The sequence below is a fragment of the Rhagoletis pomonella genome, unplaced genomic scaffold, assembly GCF_013731165.1.
Source record: "Rhagoletis pomonella isolate Grant_MI unplaced genomic scaffold, Rhpom_1.0 Rhpom_scaffold_00007, whole genome shotgun sequence".
Classification (NCBI taxonomy): Eukaryota; Metazoa; Arthropoda; class Insecta; order Diptera; family Tephritidae; genus Rhagoletis; species Rhagoletis pomonella.
In genome coordinates this window covers 32,459,058-32,482,004 of record NW_023458561.1, presented here as the reverse complement: position 1 = coordinate 32,482,004, position 22,947 = coordinate 32,459,058, and the positions used below count along the sequence as shown (strand labels likewise).

Sequence of the window (22,947 nt, the reverse complement as noted above, 5' to 3'; positions counted from 1 at the left end):
ATATTTAAATAGCTTTCCTCAAAGAAAATATTCAGATAATATTGAGCTTTAGTTCCTTCCTAATCAACTTCAAGTTAACTTTTAGTTAGATACATTTCCTGCAGGGTTGTACGAGTAGGTATTTAAATGAAATATGCAGCATGCCAGAGCGCTGTTGATGAATTGCAGAATTTATTTAGAATAACATACATACTCGTACTCGGATGTGTGTTGGATAGTAAATATTCAATAGTAGTTTGCAAATGTTGATCAAAATATACCCGCGCCTTTGGATGGAGAATAATATTAGGATTAAAATAGTTTTTATATCAATTTCATTGAAAGTTTTTTTTTTGTGTTTCAATTACAAATGGCATAACAAAATTTATGACGTGTGATTTTGCATATTTTTGGAATCCACAAATCCAATGCTAATCATTAGAATATTTGTCAGATTCTTCAATGATTTTTATTTTTTTATTTTTTATTTTTTTATGAGCGCAATGCAGTTTGGAAATGCAATAAACGGAATGCTCATAGTAATGTATTCGTATGTGTATATGAATGGTATGCGCTCATAAGTAAATTCTAGAGTAACTTTTTATAATGGCAATGCGAATTCTGTAGTAAAAAGCTTATTAATAGAACTCAACGATGCGTGTTTCCATGTTTCCCCGTACACGTTGCCTATATATTTGTGTAGCTATATATGTATGCATGTTTATGGGTTTTTTTCACCATGCATAATTCCTAAAAGTCTGTTTTTGAAATGTTATATTTAGTTTAGTTGCTTTCAATTACTATTCACATATATTTTATGCATACATTTAAATACATATATGTTGGTATACACACATACATATTTGCAATGATTTCATCTGACTTTTTCAATATTTCACCTCATCGAATTCCCATTTCCGCCACATTTATGAATTTATTGTTATTTTATTGATGGCTGTTATTAGTTTGTTCGCTTTATGAAAATTAATTTTACGAATTTGACTTTTTTTCCTATAATACTGTAAATACATACATACATATGTATGTATGTACACATCAAACATTTTTGCAACACCGGAATCATAATTGCACATTGTTTTATTGACATTTTAATTTATTATTATTTTTTTAAACAATAAAGTGCACTCAAGCGTGGAACATTCCATTAGAAAAATCTTCTTATTTCTCCACATACTTAATTGCATAGCTTGAGTGCAGAAATTTTATCTGTGGTTGTGGTTGACATTTAATTTAATTTAATACTTTATGAAAATATATTAGTATATTTTTAATTCTACCACCCCCTCCTAGTAGAAACTTTACAGTATAGTAAAAGTATTTAATATAATAAAAGTTTGCTATAAAAAGTTTCAACTAGGACGCATTGCGTGAGCATTGCCATTGGCATGGGAATAGAGTTCATGGTGTACAATTCCTTTACAGATGATTTTGGTTTTAGGAATTTGCATGTGGCAGCTGTGCATGCAGCTATTTTCAATAAGCGCCTTTTCATTACTGTGCCTTATGCATGTGGCATGTATTGCTTTCTAGCGAAGAGCCTAAATCTATTTTATCTAAGTACATTTCATGAAATGATTTAGTGAAGTAAACCAACGCATAAACGTAGTAAATATTGCAAAATTTTATACAGAAGAGACCTAAAGGTAGACAAAAATCCAAAAAAAAAAACACTGTATCACTTCAATTGTATTAAATGCGCCCCACAATTTTAACTTTTAATGGCTTTCGCTAGAACTTAAAATCAAACGCGATCGAAACAAATAATAAGGGACTACGAAACATTTTTTTAACGCTAGGTTAAACATTTTTTTTTTTTTTGAGTTTTGAGATTTTACTATATATTGTTACTCGTTGTTACTATTTTCCTTGAATACTAGACGGGTTTCCCAAAATCCTTTCGGTTCTTATCACTGGATTCTTAAATAAACGCTCAAAATGATCAAATTTCAGTACAATTAACTTTATTGTACAATAAACACATTACAATACTTGTCAAAGCATTAACAACACTTTACAAAATTAGCTAAGGCAATTTAGGTCTGTATTTGTCGCTTTTTGTTTTACAACTGAACTTTGCGTGCGCTGTACCAGCGGTCTTATGTACATGCGCCGCTTCGCAATAATGGCAATTCTATATGGTTCTGCCATTTGTCGCACATTATCTCGTGCTCTTGCTGTTGGCAGTACTCAATAACTTGACATTTCTTACTGTCGCACCTTCTATGCCTTTCGTCGAACATTCAGTCATTTTCCCATTGTTGTCTTAGGTAGAGATATTTAATATAGTTATTATTAGTCAAAAGCAAGGAATGAGTTGAAGACATATGTATACATATACTAGGTATCAAAAGGGAGTTGTTTGAATATTATTTAGTTCCAACAGTGTTTCTCAAAATTAAAACATATCGTCAGACACAGAGGGCGTGCACGCAGAAATATAGGCTACTTTTTGATACTTATTTATGTAATATAATGTATGTATAGTTGACTGAATGCTCTAGACATTAAAAAGTTACTCAACATCAAGAGATCAGCCAATATGAAAGAAGCGCCAGAGAAAAAAGGCAAAACTCCTAGGGGTATAGATATCTATAAAAACATAATAGGAAGCTATTTTCGAGCGCTAAGGAAATTTGGCACATCAAACTCAACTATCATCAGGGGCACCGTGAGGGTCAATCCTTGACCCGGATCTGCGAAATTTTACCAACGACGGCGTAGTAAACACCGAGATGCCAAATGAAACATACCTCGTTAGATACGCGGACGATATCGCCGCATATCATTGAAACAACTCGCAGGATAAGATAATACTACACACACACACTTATTCGGCACCTTTGATTACCATACGCTGTGATGATTAAATACTCATTGGGAAATTTGGCGCACACAAGGAGCCACATTATACCTTCGTTACACATAAAGCAACCATAAAGAGCACTACAGCCAGCGAAATAAAACCACTAACACCATGCCAACGGAGCTACGCCCACGCAGACCACGGAAGAGCGCCAGCAGAAATCCACCCGAGGGCACCTCAACAGGAGAATGACAACGACTGCAGAGTCTAGACCCTGGAGATAGTAGAAAAAATCATGCGTTACATTGGGAAAGGTCAGGGAGCACCGCGATGCATCTCCGAGCCATTCACCGCAGACACGGAAACGCATGCAGATGTTGGCAACATTCCAACAACACATTCACCAAGGGGCAGATCCGTCACTAGGCCACACCATCATCACCGATATCCCTCGTGTTTATTTTTCGAGATATTTTGGGTTTTTCTCAGAACGCTGAATATGCCTTGAGCGCTTGTCAGTATTTTTCAGAGATTTTCAGGTTCAAAACTTGCCTTTCATGAATAACTAAAAAATTAAAAACTAAGGGTTATTTTCAGCTGAAAAAGTCTTTTGTTATTTACTTTCACTTTTACTTTCGCCTTAATAAATAAAGAGCCAAAATCGGTATTTCTTTCTCAGAATAACAAAAGTTAAAGGATTGTGAAAAAATCGAAGCACCGGGCAAGAAAATCTTTGTTTTTCCTCTCAACTAGCGGCCGTAAAAGTCAACTTTAAAAAGTAGGTAATTTTTTCACTCAGTTGTAACTATTGTGCCTCCCATATGCTAATCATAATATTTAGATGTGTGTATTGAATCACTTCACAGAAAATAGATTTCGTCCCACAAGCCTTAAATGTTTAATCAACCAAGTCAGCCGATTTCTTCAACACAGATTTAACGTTTTACTCTTTAGTCCTTTGCAATGTCTAAACTTGTATTTCTATAAAACCGAATCACAACCTCAGACATTTTAACGCACTTACGTTAGTAACAACTCCATTGAAAAGGCTTAAGCCTAAAGCTCTCCAGCTCGTGACCACGCTAAAATACCAACGAAGCAAAATATAAAATTAAGTACTGCAGCATAGCGAAAAAATTTCTCACGCCATTAGTAGCTAACGTAAAATTGTAAATTGATTGGAGCCATGATGCAACAACTGCTTAGAACCGAAAGTGTATTATATGTAAGCATGTAAGTACATACATATGTATGTATATTGGCGGTAATTCTGGTTTGATGCCTTTTAATGTAATTGTTTTCAACACTAATGGAATCGTAACGCTCAACGCGCACATGATATCAACAACAATAACAAAGGCACTTGTGCAAGAAAAACACACAAAAATACAACTTACTTATGTCCAGACAAAATTACAAACTGATACAAACTTGACGACATTCTGCTTGCTTTGTAACCATAACTAGTTTCGTAGTCAACGAGGAGCGCTGGTGCCGCTCCCTAGAAGCTAAACACAAAAAATTTCAACTATTTTTTACTGCGTTGAAGTTGGTAATAGTTAACTTATTTTTCCATTAGTTTTAAACCAGTAACTGAACACTTTCAAGCAAAGCGATTGGAAATTTAGTGAATTTTGTGAAAATACATATAAAAGGTAATTTCCCGTTTGTATATATTTGTATAAATTTTTAATCAACTCCAACCAGTAATGAAATATGGCATCAATACTTTTGCTATTTATTATGAAAGCATAGACCGATGGCAGCGTTGCTCTGGATCAACTCGTTAATTCGGAAATATCTCGGGAATTAACTGCAGTTGTCTGGATTAGAATGACAACACTGGCCAAAGCGACAATAATGCAGACAATAGATATCTCGAAATGTTACAAAAACCAGTCGATAACATTGAAAAAGGATAGAACGTGAACTAGTTGTGCTGAAAGGCAAACTGGTAACATTGTAGTTCACAACTATGTAGTAGCTTCCTCCGCAGGGTACTTAAGTACGCAATTTTCAAATCTCCAAATGGTTGGTAATGCCTCTGTAGCAGCTGCCAAGTGTGATTGGCAAGAATATGCTTTAAATACATTCAACCACGTACTCACACATCTTTCTAATGCAAATAGTTAAATACTTACTACCCAATAGCCAGCATGATTCTGTACGCCTTTTAACTCTAGCATTAGCAACTAGCTGTGAGGCGATAAGTGATCCGCTTTGGCCTCGCGACGCCCATTAGACAAGGTCAGCTGTTCTTATTATAATTACGATTATCCTAGAACATTTGACGGATTTACCAATATCCTTGGGATTGGGATGCCTTTAAAAATTAATATTTTGTATGGCACAGATTAACTTTTTAGATAAATTAACATAAATTAATAATGAGGTAATAATTGCTGATTTGTGTTGGCCTCAATTTACGATTCTTCAGCTAGACAGTCAAAATTTTCTTCTGGCATTAACTGGAATATTATGTGTATGCGAGCCGTATCTGGCCGGAGGTTTTTTCTTCCAAGCAACGACAGCTTTGTTATGGTAAAACTCTGCGCCCGATTCTGTTTTGACAAAGTCCATACATTCTTCATTACTACTGTCCACCGGAATATTCGCCTCAATGTGTAATTCTTCAGCCAACGCGGCTCCAACGAGCGGGAAGAGTTTTTATCATCGTTACCTCCGAACTGATCGTGTTTCACACTCTCGATATCGTTAGTTGTAAAAAACTCGCCCTCGAAAGCTTAACAGGTAACGGATTTAACGCTTTTTGCTATGCAGATAAGCTTCTCATCTACGTGGTGGGCTGCAGTTTGAATAGCATTGCTTCTTGAATACAGGCAGTGGCTAAGAAATGGATCTCTGAAAATGGCCTTTAAAAAAAACGGGGTGCCAAAACAACCACTGAACTCCACCATTGTTCTCTTCCTCAGGAGAAGCAAAATCTATTTCACCTAACCCCCGCAGGAAATTTCGAAGACTGAGCAACCGCAAAACGCGAAATATCTAGGCATAAATAATTCCAAAAAGGGATGAAGAGAGCTAGTAACAACGCTTGGCAAAGGCACCCAAAGTCTGGTATACGGATGAAGTAAGTGTAATGAAATAATTGCATTTGAAGAGGATGGTAATGCTGGGTCTGGTTTCAGGAAACACAAAAAGTCCTGGGCCCTTTCAAAACTACATACATCTAGGCCGATAGAAAACTGCTAAACTCTATTATACATAATATAAGCATAACACGTTTGCCCTTTTGATGGTTATCGATATATGAGGCTTTTAATGGCATTGAAAGAGCTAACGCTCTCGCAAAATGTCGATCCCAATAGAGCCTGTATGGTGCAAAGTCTCTCTATGGTCCATCAAATGGATATGCAGCAGGGCTCCTAAGGGAAAAATGCATTATAAGACATTTGTGACATCCTCTAGAGGAATCTCGGAAATACTGTTGAATTTTTGTCGATTAGGTCTGAGGAATTTCACAGGCTACCTAGAGAATTTCAGGTTCTGTGGTTGGAACATATGCGATTGCCGTGTGTCATAGATCAGATACTAATTCGGGAAGCGGTTATCATATTCATCCAGGATCTGGAATAAGACGAGGGTGTTTTTAAGTTCATACATGGCCTAAGGTTGTGGCGAACTTTTTTTGGAGCCAGTATAATAGATCTTTGACTCTCAGTAATTTCCTAATATCTTAACTGAGTCCACTATAGTCAAATGGTCAGATGTTTTGTTGGGAAACTAATCGGGAAGCATATAGAGGGCTGGACAATGCTTTGAATGTAGCTTTGCTATCACTATAGACACGTAGCCGGTTAGGGATACGCACCCTAGGTAGACGCACCCTAACATTAATACACACACACTGATAGACCTATGGTGAGTTTTTCATTTCATCAAATTTCAAATCACTCACTCATCAACGGCGCTAAAAAATTTTCACTTCAAAGATGAACCTATCGAACTGAAGCGGTGTGTACGTTATGATTCTCAGTCGAAATCTCTATTGATACCATGATAAAAACATAACAAGGTAAAACCATTGAGAGGCAGTCTGACGTTTGCCAACAATATAATTTTAATATCAAAACTCAAACTCCTACACACATTCTCATTTTCAATCTCAAACAACAACAATTGTGAACAATTTAATTTTTTTATTTTCAATTTTATATGATTTTACAAAGTTGGCAAACGTCAGAAAAAAATCATGGCCGACGAAATGAGAGAATGAATTTACCTTGTAATGTTTTTATCATGATTGATACCATTATCGATGGGTTGTCAGTCAGTCTCACTTATCTACACTTAATCAGTGAGTGAGCCATTTATTTTGAAAGTGGCATAAGTCAGCGCATAGCTCTTCTGCTTAAATTACCAGTTACTTATATCTTAACGCGTCGGTTATTCGTTAAACTTCCTTAACCAAAGGTAGAAGGTCTTGTCGTTAGTTTATGACGATAGAGCGATTTACAGATGCATTCGGTGACAAGTAGCCGGTTATTTAAGCACAAGAGGTACGAAATGACTTATGCCACTTTAAAACTAAACAACGGCTCAAGTATTGTTATCAGAATTATTACCGATATTTTTGTCGATTCATATTCATTCAGCAACATTAAACGTCGCATTTAATCAGCGTTATATTCATTTTAGCCCGAAACCGCTCACTTCTCTCTTTTCCCTTATGTGTATTTACTACGGCTGCATGAAAAATCCCGAGTGAATTTGTTTTCGTGCGACTTTGGATAAGCCTTATTGCTTTTGAATGCCTGAATAGCTTTATACGCGAAGGCATACGCAGACTTTTACCAAATCATAGTCGAACACATTTCATACTAAACACAGACGTTTCTCTTGACAAAAAAAAACTATACTTCCAGCATTATAGTCGACCTCAGGTAAGCCGGCAGTCTTATGGCTGCTCAGTTAATTTCAGCTTTAATCGCTATGGAACTAGCACACATAACTAAGCCTCATTTGCCGGAGGGCAGCGCTCTAACCTTATAATAAAACCGGTGAAAGTCAATAAATAGTTTGAAGATAGATAGAGAGAGAGAGAGAGAGAGAGAGAGAGACATATTATTTACCTTTGCCTTACATATTGCCTTTCGATTCTTGATTTCTTGTTGCAAAGAATCCTGGCTCATGTCAAAAGTTTTCATCGTCCTCTCATGCTTCCGCATTTTTAGGCGTCGCTACCAAGGTTTGAAAAAAATTTTATTTTTTTTAAATCGAAAAAATTCGACAAAAATTTTACCTGAAATCTGATAAATTCGACTTACTATTGAAACCTATTGATATGTATTCATTTACGATTTACAAGAAAAAAAAAGAATTACATATTCCCACTGAATTTTGTTTTAGTTTTTAAATTTTCGTGGATTTTTTTATTTTCCACGTAGAATAAAATAATGGGGTGCCTCATGATGTGTAGTACTTTTAGAACCACCCTACTACTCATTATTGAACTCTCCGAGACGCACTAAATTCCATTCCTCCACAAAACTAGGCCATCTTTCAAAAAACTTTCCGAACCAAGGTAATTCGGTGTAATCAGACAGAACCTACTTGTACTGCTGATAGGGCTTGGTTGGTGCTTTGACTAAGCTCTTGCATCGCATCAAGGTACCTGTTCTCTCTGACTGTTTCTCTCGCTCTCTCTTTCACTCCCTATGGCCCCCTCTCTGTCTTTTTGGCCATCGCTATTCATTCAGTAATCAAATTCAAAGTACCAAACTTAAAAAAGCACTTTTTTTTTACGCCAACTGAACATCACTGTGTAAAAAGTAAGCACACAGTCCAGCCGATTTCGTCACATGTATGTATGTATGTATATGCTTACATGCGCTATGATAAGTGAATTTAAATAAAAATTTGCATACCAGCAGATGCTAGCCTTTCCCCAATATCAACAAAAAATATATATGTGTGGAATATCTATTTCGTGCCCACCACGAGAGCCGGACACCGCTCGATATGCAAATTATTCCAGCAGCTACTTGGTAACAGCAGCTGCTCTATTCAATAGGGGAGTTTTAGCAAAATCGAATTGGATACAAGAGCTTATTATCAAAAATGCTGATTCATACTGATTAAGAAACACGAGTATTTTTACCTTGAAACACTTAAACGAGCACAGCGACGGCGTCACCAGTGTTGCCACACATGAGTTTTTCCTACCAAAAGTAGCTAGGTTTTTTTTTTCAATTGGTAGGTTGGTAGGCTAGATTGGATTTTTGTTTGGTTCCGAAAACCAAATCGTGATTAACTGTATATGTATGTACATATCGTCGTTTAGAGTACAAAACCGCGTATCACGAAAGTTCTGGACATTTTGAAAAAAAAAAAAATCAAAAATTGTGTATGCCAGATTCATGCAGCATACGACATCTGGCAAAAAGACAAATAACAAATTTTCTGAGTAGCTTTCTAGTTCTAGAGTTCTGTAAAATTACGTCGATTTTTTAAAGGGAAAAAAGTAGAATTTTTGAAAAATATAAAAAAATAAAACTATTCTGAGTAGCTTTTCAACTGAAAATGAAAAAAAAAGTTTTGCAAAATTAAGCAGAAAAAAACATTTAAAAAAGTCGAAAAAGTTAAATTAAAAAAAAGATAAAAAATTAAAATTTTCTGACTAGCTTTTCAATGTTTCTAAAGTTCCTGTAAAGAAAAAAAGAAGTTATGCAAAATTGCGCAAAAAAAAACATTTAAAAAAGTCGAAAAAATTCAAGTTTGATTTTTTTTTTTCAGAAATTTAATATATTCGACTTTTTCGAAAAAATTGTTTCTTCAGCGAAATATTGCAGAATCTTTTTCCTTTTCAGGAAGTCTAGAACTATGGAAAAGCTACACTGGACAATTTTTTCAAAAATTTAACCTTTCCGACTTTAAAAAGTACGTTTTTTTTCGTCGTAATTTTGCAGAACTGCTTTCCTTAAAAACTCAAAAAAATGTTAGGTAGGAAATTTCAATAGGGAAAAAAATGTCCGCGGCAACGCTGGCTGTCACTGATCGACAGGAAAAAGGTGATCACGGAACGTTTTGAATACTCTCCATTGCCAAGAACTAGCAACGTGCAGCGTAAGCTTCAGTCAACGCCAGTTTATTGCTGATAACCACCAAAAAAATGCGAAATCAAAAGCATGCGGGTATTCGTTTTTAGCGCTCAGCTCGTCACGCTCGCCGCCAACATTGATTGACTGACAACAAATACCAATAAGCTGAGTGACGTCATATCGCTAAAGAGATAAATACCGCCGGCAGATACGCCAACCGAAACTTTGCTATCAGCAACTTGGCACCGAACATAACACTTTAACTTAAAACAAAAAAATAAATGAAAATAGAGAGCATAAGCTAACAGCAATAGCAGCATCGACTGCGATAACATTCAAGTATGTACAAATTAAAATCAAAATAATAACAAACCACTTTGCTATTGATGACTGCTCCGGTCTAACTGGTCGCACGGCGACTGCGCGTGCCGCCTATGGAAAGTTGCGTTACAGGAGAATCGTCGCTATAATTTTTTTTTTTTTTTATTTAAAACACGCCACCTCGCAACAAGTATTGCCTAGTATGTAGACCATCCAGCAGCGTGTATGCTTGCTGCTTTCTACCACTGCCAAATCAATTGAAAGTTATTTGTTCAGAACCATAGCTGGTGCCGGCCGGTTCAGACGCGCCTCATAGTTACGCGCATCTGGAGACGGGTAAAAAAGATACATATTTAAAAGTAACAACATTCTGCGTTGGCTGTTTATCAGTTTATACTCAAAAGTTTTTGCGTTGAATTGCAGGAATTTCCTGACAAAAAATTTAGCTGTTGATAAAGATAAGGTGTTGTGAAATCAGAAAAAATTTCAATCAAACTAAAATAAGCTAAAGCAGTAAAAATATATATAAAAATTAGCCAATAAAGGGCTGTGACAACCAGCGCGAATGGCTAGATGTCTAAAAGTCAGACAAGAATACTTATATACATAAATGAAAGTCAGCTAAAATAAGTGTTTCCAAAAGAATTCGAAATAATTACCATGTGCACATGTCTGTGACAAATGCAAAGCTGCGGCAACAATTATTTTCGGTGATTGATTACTAAAATATCGTGAATTCAGCAAAAGGCAGTAAAAAGCAGTCTATACACAGGTAAGGCGCAGAAATTTTTGTATTTCCCATTTAAAAAACTAAAAACTGTTTTATGACGTAAACTTTAATAAAATAAAATAAATTTTCAATGCCATGACGGTATTCACTATACACACTTCCCAGTCATTAAACGAAACTTTTCATGCCTGGCTCTGGGCAGGCCACAAAAAGTAAAATATGAAAGAAAAGATAGTTGGGCATCAAGGCGCACTCCATAAATCGGAGGATAAGCTCGGCCAAACACTTACATATTGTATAAGCGTCAATCTATTATTATTGAAGGATAATTGATTTATATTTTACTCCATAAAGGATGCGTAAATGAAACGCGAAAATATTTCTCTAACAGTTTTATTAAGAAAATTAAACTAAATAATTTAATATTGTAAAAATTAAATGGAATTAAAAAAATATTTTTCCTTTTAAAACAATTAACTCTTCACCACCAAGGCTCGGAATTTAATGTGATGCTATATTTTTTTTAGAAGTTCCACTCTTAAGTTCCAAATACAAAAATTCAAATTGTTTATATAATTTTTTCGCAGTTTTTTTACATTTAGAATGATTTTTTATTTAACTTAATTTTTTAATTTTTTTTCACCATTTTTAGCTATTTTGAGTCATTTTTTGTTCTTATATTTTTAACCAACTTCCAAAAAAGGAGGAGGTTATCAGTTCGTCGGAATATTTTTTTTTATTTTATTTTATTTTTTTTTATTATCATTAAAATCATTATTCTCGATGCTTGATGCTTGACCTCAATTTCTCTATAACAGGGCATCGCGTATTAGACTGCAACACTCCCTTTGGTATTACAAATCGTTTCTCCTTTCGCAGGTCATAAATGGATAAATATATCCGAGATCTGCTGAAAACCTAGGGATGCAAACGACGCATCGATGATTTTGAAAATCGAAAATATCGGTTAAAAATTCGATGTTTGCCATCGATGTTTACAATTTTCCAGCATCGCTAAAGGGACGACAGTATCGTATCGTCACGATACCTCGATGTCAGTTTGACGATGTCGTCTTTAGTGTGTTTCTCAGAATTGTTTTGGATTCAACTATACTTTAAATTGGATTCATCATGATTCCTTACTTGAAAGAACATTCAAAAATTTCCAAATTAGCTTCCAGTATTAAGAACGCTAGCCTAACCATTAAAAAAGGATCGACCCTCTGTTAGAATTAAAAAAAAAAAACAGGAATATAATTGTGGGTGGCCGGAAAATCCAAAAACTTATTTATAAATCTTAGCAATTTGTTTAGTGAAAGAGAATGAAGCTCGTCTATTCTCAAACATCTGACACAAAAATGTACCACCTAAATCTAGCGAAGGTCGGACAGTGGCAGAAAAATGTTCTGTACAATCCTTATCTTCCAAATAAGATGCACATAGTGGATCGTCGATGATGCCTATGGTGGCCATACATATATCGTGCCAATGGATTGTGCCATAATCAGTCCTATCAAGGCTCGTAGATGCTATCACACTGTGCGACCTTTTCACGAAACTTATGCGACATTTTGCAGGAGTCAATACTACACCAAAGGCTATCATGAGTTAAATTCAAGCTAATTCCATCTTGCAAGTTGCGAGTTGTAGTTTTAAAACGGCATTTAAAAGTGCTATTTAATTTGAGATGTTAGACTCGCCTCATCAACAAACCAACCAACCAGCTATCCACTTAAAGTCTCTTCCGAAACCAGCGACTTTTTGGAGTTGATTGTGACAAAACAAAGCGCTCCTAAGTAGTACCGTCTGATCCTTGGAACTAACTACTTATTTAGTGACCGCTACTTCCGCTTCGCAGATGCTGCAAAGGCCGTACATGTGGGCGAATTGACTTAATTAGCCACCTAGCTTTCCCATTTAGCGGTTGTAACATAGCTAAAACTGGATAGAACGATTTGATTCAGAAGCTTACCCGAACAACACTTCTTTTACATAAGGTAACATTTTATTTAAGTGTCATTGGCTACTAATGTTTGTATACATATGTATTTCATACTACAGAATGCAGTGGCCCATATGATACTAATTTTTTAACCGACCTCAAAAGAAAGTAGTAAGGTTACCAATTCATTGGAGTACATTTCTTCTACGTATGTGCATATACATATATTTATAAGACCACGTGAGCGGTTTTCGATAACTCTTTTTTTTTTAGCGAAAAGATGGAACCTCGAGGGCGCTCAGATAGTACTTTCGTTTAGTTCCGATCATTTAATCATGAAGAAATTAACAGTGCTCATAAACTTTTATAAGAGCAATAAAGTCGGCTGTATTTTTTGCTTAAAATTTGTTGTAATTTAGTCATAGCAATTACTGCTCATTATCTCATTATCAGTTTTGCCAAAAATGTGTTTACATTTGCCGAATTTTTTGCATTTACGATAATTATTTCTGACTTTAACAAGGGCAATAATCAATAAAATAGCAAATGAATAACATCAAAGGCTGAGCGAAATCACGTAAATTTTTGCGTAAAAAAAATGACGGTAAACATACACGTGCACTTGTATACTGTTTAATAGTTTCGATTGGTATTATACAACCAGCCTTATCATGAATATTTGGTGAAAAATTTCACCGCCGAACAATTTCTTTCATTGAAATGGCTCACTTTACCTTGAATGTGGAACGAATTCGGGTGGACGGCATTTCACATATGTCGTCTGTCAATAATTTAAGCCCATCGCTGTCCTACTGAGCTTTGTAAGTTAAAATTTCGCTTTCCTAAGCTCATCCCCATTGATTGATTTCTGCAGCCTCTCTTGCCACACAGTCACATATCTCACCTTGTTCTATTCTCTTGTGGTCTGGCACTCTCGCCAACTAGGTCCTCTTATGCCCAACAAGGGAGTTAAATTTCTCAATGCCTTAAAGGACTAATTATGATTTTATTTCATTTTATAAATGATCTCCTTATTCTCGTACCTTCCATATAACCGCCTCTAAAACGCTCGGAAATTATTCCATAGCCGTCAACCTCTTCGTTCTGGTTCCGAAGATCCCTGCCGATTTTCGCTATGGAGTTTCCGAGCCGTCTAGTGCTGCCGTTTTAGTAGAAATATCCGGTATGAAACTACCATAAATTAAGAATCGAAATTGAGAGTAAAATTTATATATTATGAATCTGAAAAAAAAAAAATATTATACTTGTATTTCCGCACACTATTCAATAAACTCCACCAATAAAAGCTAAGATACCCAATAAACATTTGGATTGGAGATCCAATACAAATTCCAAGGTCCAGTGTTGATTTTCAAGTGTACGTCAATTGGAGTACCAACCCATTCTCTAATAAAAGGGCATATTTTTTGTATACAAAATAATCTGAGTTCTCTAACTGAGAAAAGCTTTTATATCAATTTGGGTTCAAACTTTATTCAACTTTTAGTCAAACCTTGTCCAAAATTTCTCGAATATTGGAAAAAAGTTGGAAAAATGTTTGCTTTGTGCATATTGGGTATGACTGATGTCTTGCATTTCCTTTAAAAGTGAATCAACTAGGAAAAATCACATAAACAGGGGCATCCTAAGGGCAACCACTTCAAATTGCAGCCGATGGACTTGTACAAAGACCACATGCATTGTCTTTTTACAACCCATTTTCGCATAGCCCCTGACATACATATTATGAACATACTTATATAAAAGCATAATAAGGAATCAATATTAGCAATCATTGAGTAAACAAAATATAAAATGGCAAACACTCGAAAATTTTGTTTCACCAATTCCGACTGCAATCAATAAAAATTGAAATCACTACACATACATATGTATATAGAAGTATTTACAAAGGTATGTAAGATAGTACGAGTAACTTGTAAATTAAAATCAAAGTCTATTTGTTTCCATCAGCATTGATTATATACGTATGTATTTTTCCTATGAATGACGACCTTATGTCTCAAGTGCAATTAAAATATTTTGTAGAAATAAATAATGTTAAGGAGATTGTTTACAAATAAATACATACAGGCATATTTACATATATATATACATAAACACACTTGAAGCAATCAATTAATCAGTTCATCAGCGTACTTACTGTTCGGAATGCGTAGAAAACTACTAGAGCCCACCCGGTACTATAGTAATTTTCACAGATGGCTCAAAAATTAACGGTGTAGTGAGAGGGCGGGTTCTTCTCCCGCAGTCCTGCCCTGAGCCGTTCATTTCGACTGTCGGACTAGAGTCTAAGGCCTCACCAGGCTATAAGCGAGCTTTGTACTGATTTAAAAGCTGTAAGTGCCGCCACAATTAAATCAAAAATTGTACTGAACTGCCGCCGATCTCTACAAAAAATGGCTAAACAGAACAGTTCGAACTCCCCTTTAAGTTCCTGGTCATAAGGACGAACTTGTGAGAGGGGTACGACCAGGCACATTCTTCCGGGGGCAAAGAACGCATTAGTATGCCCTTCGCCACTTGCAAGCTGATTTTAAGAGAAGTTGATGCGAGTAATGACATGTCGAATTTCTAGGCATACTTGGTCTAGGTGGAATCGAAAAAGGTTTCGAAGCTTATATTATCTAACTAGGAAGGGCAAAGCTCACACAATTGTTGTTCTAACAGGTCACTGCCTTATAGGTAAACACGCAGAACGGCTCGGGGTGTCTTACCATAGATGCTTCAGAAGTGCGGAGAAGGAGTCAGTTCTGCACCTTGACAAATTGGTAGATTTAAACCCTAGATGCCTGAGTGTCGTCAAGGATTCAAAACGGTTTAGCTAGAGGGAGGGAAAACATTTGGTCGTGGTATCATAAAGGGCCTAAAACTCCTGGCATATGTTTGTACCTGCGTAGTAGTGACAGCGACGTCTATCTACATAACTACCTACTATTCCTGTTTGATCCATTGCAATTTCAAGCCTGCCCGGTAAATTCCTTGCGGCTGATTTTCCCAAATAAAATCGATTTTTTATCTACTCAACGCAACTTAGAAAATAATCATTAAAATTAAGGTTGTTCATTAATTTTAAATTTAAAAAAATATAACTCTTTCTATTTCTTTCTTTTTTTGGGTCTTGTAAATTGATTAAGTACCTATATACATACATAAATACATATGTACGAGTATGTACTTATAATATAGGGTGATTCATCTAGACCTTGGTTTTTAAATTTTCAATAAAACTCTTAAAACATAACTGGATTTCTGACATTTAGTTTTTTTAATAGTTTCATTCAAATATAGGTCGCCGAGAGAACAGGCCTTTCTTTGCCTGAAATTTAATCACATGATGTCGGCAACATTTGGTTTCAGCAAGTTATCTTGTGGTATCACATCTCTGATTTTTTTTTTCTTTGGGGTTATGCGAAGTCAGAAATCTTCTTCGATAAGCCAGCTTTGATTCAAAACTTGGAAACTTGGGAAACAAGATCACAATTGGACCTTCCGAATGGGCCACCTGTCCTGTAGGTCGCGGTCAACATTTGAATTAAATTAATTTTAAAATGCAGATGCCAGAGGTTCTACTTTCGGATGATAATAAAGATTCTGATATCCAGTATTGTTATTTAAAATAAAGTCGACCACTTTTTTAATGGATCACCCTATATACGCATACATCCGCTTGTATGTACACATGTGAATATATTTAAATGTATGACAATTTTGGGACTCACGTCAAAACGTTCGTGTCGCATAAATAATAATCTTGAAATTATCTACAACTCGAAAAGGTCGAACGTAACATACATATTTATGTACTTCAAGAGCCACGCACACATACACATATTTATATGTATGTATGACGATAATAATTTGATTTTTTTTAAGAGGAATAAAGTAGATTAAATTTTAAAATTTTCAATGACTTATGAAGTGTCGCAGGCAACACTTGAATTTTGTTTTTTCGCGTCATAAATCATAACGTCCGCTCGTGTAGAAAAAATCACACATTGAACACATTAACGGCTGTTCAGTAACCATTACTCATAGTTATGGGTAAACTTAAAAAATTTAGTACTTAAAGTACTTTTGGTATACTAAATACCCATATACTTATTATTTTGAAATATCTTAATAGTCAAGAAAAAAAACTTAGGTGTATACATATGTAGGTTTTAATTAATACTAAGGTACACTGAGAAAAAATCAGCCAAAAATTGGTTACTATTACTAAATTCAAACTTGAAAGTAAGCAAAGTGATTTTAGTTCAATACTAACCACGGCAATGGATATTTTCAACAATGAATTGGTATTATTAACCACAGTTTTGTTTAAATAAAACCAATTTTTTGTTGCCGATTTTTCGTTTGCATACACTTATGTTCTGCACTTCACAGAGGCTTTTTCACACTCAGCTAGAGCCAGATATACAAATGCGTTTTACAGGGTTCAACTTGCATCACATTTCTTATAATTCGGTGTATTTGCCATGAAAAAATCAAGTAAATCAAATTGTAGGTAGGTAGGTAGGTAGGTAGGCCATAAGTAGAAGGCCAATTGTGTTACCACAGTTTGATACCGTTCAATTAATCTCCCTGTTGAACCACTTCGTGTCGCTTATGAATGTCATCATGCACCTTTCGTCAGTATTTGGAACCTTCCAAGGGTGGCCAGGAACGGTGAACTCAGATGAGGCAGCCTGCTTCTACACACTGCACGCCATTTACATAAGATATGCAAGACTTTTTCCTCTGCAACATCTTCGGAAAGGCACGCCGAGCCCCTTTCCATTTATGCCACTTCTAACTATTTAATTTCGTGCAATTTAGGGGCCCACATTCGAGATTCTCCCCGAGCCCGAAATTCCTCTCTACGGCCCTGCCCAACATAATATAATTCTAACTCACAATTAATATTTTCTAATTAGAATACTATTTTAACATATTTTCCTAAAAATACGTACCTCAAAACGTTTACCAAAATTTAACTACATACTTACCTTTACACACTTAAATTTGAATATGTAGCTACCTAAATTTATACTTATCCTGCATTTGTAAGCTACATGTATGTACATTAGGGTGGTCAAAAACAGTAAAGTTGGAATTGTAATGCTCTCAACCGCTATTTAGGATTGTTCTTTATCGAAAAAAGTATACCCCTATTTTTTATTTTGAAATCAAAAAATATTTGGAGGTCGTTCAAAGGGCTCAAAGTTTTCCATGTATTTTTATATGGGGAAAAACACCTTTTCGTAGAAATGGTATAGAATTCTTGAAAATCAATATTTTTCGATCGGAAAACCCTGGCTCTCTTCTCTGGTACTTACATAACCCTCACTAAGTAAGTAGAGTTCTCCTTTCAGCATTGCCGAAGAAGAGGGGCTAAACATATTTTGCTGAGATATTTCGTGGATATTATTTGTGTTTTAAAGCTCGGTTCGGAAATATGCAAAAAATACCATATTTCAAACCGAAATTATTAATAAATTAGTACAAAAATATAGTAAATTATTCTTTTAAAATAAAGCGTAGACTCTGGTCTATAAGTATGTGGAAAAGCTTTTTTGATTCAGTTCACGCTCTTCAGGAGACTTTTAATAATAATCCCCAATTATTTATTTAACCATTTTTTAATACTAACAATTTGTTATTGGTCCCCCTTTTGCATTTTTCGGGGTTTTTGGCGGGGCTATAAATTATAGTTGCGATGAAAAAATAGTTAAATAAACAATTGGGCATTATTATTGTAAGTCGCCTGATGAGAACCAGATTTATCCGATAGAAAATTATTGATTTGTAAGAATTCTATATCATTTCTACGAAAAGTGGTTTTTTCACCATATAAAATATGTGAAAAACTTTGGGTGATTTGAGCGACCTGTAAATATTTTTTGATTTCAAAATAAAAAAAGGGGTATATTTTTTCGGTGCACCCTAATGTGCATACATATGATTAGCTACCTAACTCATAGGTAAAAGAAAATACTTAATATTAATCGTTCGCTACCCTCGAAAACCGTCGCATCATAATTGAGGTCTCTCTCACTAAATTGAAGGTGTTAATTAAATAAAAAATAAATCGAATAAAAGCAATATACGCATCGCACGTTTAATAATATAGAGATGTAACTCAAAATTTACGTTTTTGGATATTTCATTATGCAATTAATAAGCTTGATAAATAGAATATGTCAGTCCAACAGGTAACCAAAATTTCCAAATATGTCGAGGATATGTGTCCTTCCATCTATCTTTTTGTATGCAAACTGTATGAATTGATCAAACTTTGATTTCGTTTACCCACAAAATTAAAATTTTTGAATATTTCGTTATATTATTAAGCGTTTTTTGATTGGATGAAAAGAGAAGGCACACTCCTATTGCGCTCTTTCGCCACAATTATAATGAGTTGTCCCTTCTGATTATCTACGTTCTTTGGAAGTTCTAGAGCGAGTTATATCGCGGTACAATAAATACAACCATTTATTTCTTTAAACTCAATACTATGATTAACTACTTTTTGGCTGACATTTTTAATACATCAATTTCAAAAGTATGTATTAATTTGATATATTTTTTTCTACTTTTCTAGAAACAACACGCAAAGCGTATGGTCGCACAAACTAACAGTTATATGAAGTAGTAAAAACTAGCATAAAAATGAATCCAGAATTATCAAAGATACAAAGCAGCAACATTGCGCTTTCGCCGCTCATCACAAAAGCACTGAAGAAGAAGCCAGCCAAGCCGCTTGGAGAACGCAAGAAAGCCGTAAGACGACAGGTAAATTGCAAATTATGAACGAAAGTTTGTTTGTACACTAAAATTCAATTTCTTTATATTCTATAGGAGTTGATGGTATTGCTTGGAAATGCCTGTGTGGTGTCTTCAGGCATGTCGGTGTCACTGCCATCTGTTTCTCTACCACAACTCACCAGTCCAGACGATATTTATCAACTTAATACTGAAGAAATCAGTTGGTTTGGTAAGTTATTTGAAAAATTGTTCATTAAAAAAAACTGTTTTATTAATCACCAAGTTTAGGAAAACCCGATTGTAAGCGTTATTTTTCATAATTATCTTTTTTCTTTTAAAAGTTTTGAAAAAATTATTAGTTAAATGAAAATCGTTCAAATGCCTCCTGTTTCTCCTTTCAGCATCTATCAACAGCATGGCCTGTCCCATTGGCGGATTGATTGTCGGCTATCTCATGGACCGGTTTGGCCGCAAAAACACAATGCTTTTAACAAATGTTGTTGGTCTTATAGGCTGGGTATTGCTGGTTACTGCACCCTACCAAAGTGCCCGGCATGCCATTTTCCTGCAGCTGTTGCTTGGTCGTTTCATATCAGGTACTATACTTACAACTTTAACATGGAAAGCAAATAAAAATATTTTAAATTGGTTTTAAACTCAACTTTATTTGCAGGTCTGATGATGGGCGCAGTTTTATCGCCCATTGGCTCATACTCGGCGGAAATCAGTTTGCCGCGCATACGTGGACGCCTGATTTTGGGTACATCAATTGCCATAGCTACCGGCATATTAACGATGTATGTACTGGGTTTAATAATACGGGTGAGTAGTGAAAAATGTTGCCAAATGTTCTTCCTATACTTATTTAAATCTTCGCACTGCTAACTCCACTCACAGAATCAATTTCAAATGGTCTGTATCATCTCAGCGATTTACCAATGTGTTGCATTTTGCTGTATTCTACCCATGCCCGAATCACCGAGCTGGTTGTTGCAAAAAGGTTATGCGGAAAAAGCGCGAAAATCACTCAAGTATTTCCGTGGGCTCTCCGAAAATGGTAACTACCACGAAAACTTTTCTCATTTTTGCTTCTCATACTTTCGCATTTGTTCTTCCCCAGACAACACCACTTACGATGAGTTTGAGAATGAATTGGCGCTTATCAAAAAGACATCCGACCAGAGCCGCGCAGACGCTGCGAATGAATCACTCTTGCAAGTCATACGCGCTCGTGAAGTCTACAAGCCGCTCATCATGATGATTGGCTTCTTCTTCTTTCAGCAATTCTCTGGCATTGTTATTATTATAGTATTCGCGGCGCAAATCGCTACAAGCGCTGGCGTATCTGCGGATCCAATGTTGGTAGCTGTCTTCGTCGGCATTGCACGTATCGTCACCACCTTCTTCATGAGCACAATCTTCGAGCGTTGGGGTCGACGACCGGCAGGCATGCTTTCTGCTGCGGGCATGACTGTCTGCATGTTTTTGTTGGCGGCCAATGGCTGGTGGCCTGTTATCGGCGAGTCTTTTGCGCTACTGCCCATCATTTGCATTGTGCTGCACATCATCTTCTCTACGCTGGGACTGCTGACGTTGCCTTTCCTCATGATCTCCGAGGTATTTCCGCAACGTGTGCGCGGCAGTGCGAATGGCGTAACGTTGTTCGTGGGGCTAACATTTTCCTTCAGCGTGGTGAAATTATATCCCACCATAGAATCGTTGATCGGCACACCAAATAGCTTTTTCGGCTTCGGGTTTATTTCCCTCTTGGGTTTGGTATTCATTATTTTCGTCGTACCAGAGACGAAAGGTCGGACATTGTTAGAGATTGAGAACTATTTCCGCACCGGACGACGCGTGACAAATGCGCAAGTGGCACGCCGACAATCGCAAATTGTTATGGAAGTAGCGCAGGGTGTCTATAGTTCGCAATTCGAATTGGACGAAGTGATCATGCGTTTGAGTAAAGTGCATGAGGATTGTGAGGCAAATGAAAATGAGTTAATAAGTGCAAAATAGTATAGTAGTATTTTCTAAAGATGTATGGTTAAATGGTGCATAACATGAAAATCTTTTTGTAGAAATAAGTGTACTTAAAGTAAATGAAAAACATACCTGTGATGCTTTTTAAAGCTTGCAACTAGAATTTGTAATGAGTAGGTCCAATGGAGGGTCTTTCAGCAAATTCACTCTATTGATAATAAATAAATAAATAAATTAAAACAAAAATTAAGATTTTAATTTGTATGTTATTAAGGCGGCCGCCGTGCGAAAACACTCTTCACTCTGAAACGGCTATACGGATGTAGATGGAATACGGCATTTGGATCGCTGTAACTCTGATTAACATTGGGAATAGCAGCGCTCAGGCGCAACGCGAGCCATGTGGGACCGTTATAGGAGGCTAAAGAGAGAAGCGAGGCGTATTTGCCACAATAAGAAATGGAAAGCGTAAATACGTAAGTGCGAAAAGCTTGAAATTCTGGCCGACAGGAAAAACGCCCGAAAATTTTATCAGAGAGTTAGGCGACTAACGGAAGGTTTTAAGACCAGGGCGAAATCTTGTAAGAACAACAATGGTGACCTAGTGAATGATGTCCAGAATGTACTTAAATTGGGGAGGGAGCACTTTTCCACCCTACTGAATGGTAGAAGCACTGAAAGCTATGGATAAGACGAGCTCGAGCCCCCAGTCGATGACGAAGGAGTCGATGTTCCACCACCTGACTATGACGAGGTACGAAAAGCAATAGCGCGTTTGAAAAACAACATAGCTGCTGAGCCAGCTGAGCGGTGGTAAGGAGCTGACAGTAGTCGCTAGGATATTTCAAACAAAAGAGAAACTGAGTACTGAAGTTCAGTGACATCTATAGGCATTTGCTGCGCGCATATCTTTTCATGTTATTTTCCGTACAGTACGAAACGAAATGAATGTGGTTCTGGAATATGGTAACAGTTGGTTTGAAACTGTGCTAAATGAGTAGACAGCTGAGAAATGGCTAGGGCTAAATCAAAGCTGTTGGAGTTTGTTCATTGATCACCAGTGCGAAACAATAAGGCCCTTACTTCGAGTTGAGTTTTTATGCAGTTAAAAACCGTCTCGCCGCTTTAAGGATCTAGGCAATAGGACAAAACGGTTAATATAATACATTAAAAATAATAACGAAAAAATTTAAAGTTAATAAAAATAAAAATTAATGCTAGAAAAATCATTATGCGGTATCTCTACCAAATGACCAAAAATCGATGGCCAGTTTTTTAACGTCCAAGAAATTGTGTTTAATTCTAAATTTACCAAAAATGTTTGTCCATTTTTTACCTT

The 22,947-nt window shown here is 36.0% G+C and overlaps 1 protein-coding gene across 1 annotated transcript; it reads left to right on the top strand.

The window, feature by feature from the left end:
• The first annotated feature begins 9,985 nt into the window (after positions 1–9,985).
• LOC118742639 (facilitated trehalose transporter Tret1-like) lies at positions 9,986–21,816 on the top strand. The gene is made up of 7 exons (XM_036474857.1): positions 9,986–10,957; positions 19,462–19,652; positions 19,719–19,854; positions 20,027–20,221; positions 20,299–20,447; positions 20,523–20,682; positions 20,746–21,816. The coding sequence occupies exons 2-7, from the start codon at positions 19,530–19,532 to the stop codon at positions 21,642–21,644; spliced, it is 1,662 nt and encodes a 553-aa protein (XP_036330750.1). The 5' UTR covers positions 9,986–10,957; positions 19,462–19,529; the 3' UTR covers positions 21,645–21,816.
• Positions 21,817–22,947: the final 1,131 nt, after the last annotated feature.